The sequence below is a fragment of the Gordionus sp. m RMFG-2023 genome, chromosome 3 (assembly GCF_954871325.1).
Source record: "Gordionus sp. m RMFG-2023 chromosome 3, tfGorSpeb1-WG-v2, whole genome shotgun sequence".
Lineage (NCBI taxonomy): Eukaryota > Metazoa > Nematomorpha > Gordioida > Chordodea > Parachordodidae > Gordionus > Gordionus sp. m RMFG-2023.
The window spans coordinates 53,538,411-53,539,702 of record NC_088777.1 but is presented as its reverse complement, the minus strand read 5'-3'; the positions used below and the strand labels follow the sequence as shown (position 1 = coordinate 53,539,702).

General features: G+C 30.9%; 1 protein-coding gene across 1 annotated transcript in view; it reads right to left on the bottom strand.

Moving 5' to 3' along the window:
- The window catches only part of LOC135926473 (uncharacterized), a 6,878-nt gene extending 5,586 nt beyond the window's left edge, over positions 1–1,292 (bottom strand). The window contains exon 1 of the mRNA XM_065462366.1: positions 1–1,292. This exon is cut by the window's left edge and continues 184 nt beyond it. Coding sequence (XP_065318438.1) covers positions 1–1,277 — 1,277 coding nt within the window. The 5' untranslated portion in view covers positions 1,278–1,292.

Here is a 1,292-nt window from a genome sequence, read left to right as displayed (position 1 = left end):
GGAGTACCAAGAACAACACTATTTGCATAGATTATCCAAAGTAAGCTAAGAGCTCTTAGACCAGGAATAATAGGTGAGTGATAATAATAATGTGATTCAATAGATTCTGGAGAAATTTCTTGAGGGATTGGTAAGCAATCATAATAAGAGTAATCAACCCAGAATAAGGAAGGAAGGTTGTGAAGGGGAGATAAGGATTGTGCCATTGTGGTTACATGTGTTTTAGCCTTTGTCACAAAATTTGAGCCTTCATTGGTTGTTACGTGATCTGTGTTGCTTAAGTTTTTGGAAGAAATTATTAAGTCCAATAAAAAAGCTATCAATATGAAACTAATAAAAAATCCAAAGAAGAGATAAGCTAATAGATGGTCCTTCCATTTTTGAGCTATAAACAGCTTCTTCAAGGATCCAGGGTCATAAATGATAGGGGAAATTGGGGGAATGGTTGGAATGGGCTTTGAATCTTTATTATATTCTTCATTACTTTCAGTATATGAACTATGTACTAAATTTATAGGCCATGTTATTAAGGTGTTATTAATATCAGTACACTGAACTCTCGCTATAAATGGAGCATTTATGAATGTATAGTACTTGCTTTTAGTTAGCCATTGGAGTAAAAGGTTATTTAAATTATATATATCATTAGGTGAACAAGAATCAGGTAAGCACCAACTTTGATAATAGTACATCCCTGGTAATTTGAGAATAAGTGGAATAATGTCTCTATTACGAGCCTTTATATAATTTATCGTAGCATTCGCTAATAAAGGATTTCCAACATCTATATCTACAAGGCAATAAGATGGTGGAGATTTTGGCATTTTTCCAAATGGTCCCCAATTATCATTTGAAGAATTCCTTAAGTGTTTCCATTTATGAGCCAAATCCATGCATTCATAAAATGAACCCAGTGCAAACAAATTTCCCTTTAAAATTCCAGCAGGAATTTTACCCCAAGAGTCTATCATATGTAAAGCCCAAGATTTAGACAAGGTCAAACCCACACTCAGTGATATAAGATCCGATTTACATTCAGATGATAATGTTAATGAATTCCATTCACTATGTATCTCAAAATTTTTATCAAAATTTTGATAAAAAGTATGTTTTATTAGAAAATTGAGCAATTGATTACCTTCAATATCTAATTGATTTGATTCATCCAAATTATCAGAATAAATATTAGGATTAGTTATTTGTAATGGGTTTATAAAATTCGATTTTATTGTTATTATTATAAAGTATAGAGTTTGGTATATTTTAATTTTATTCATATTGGCAATTATAAA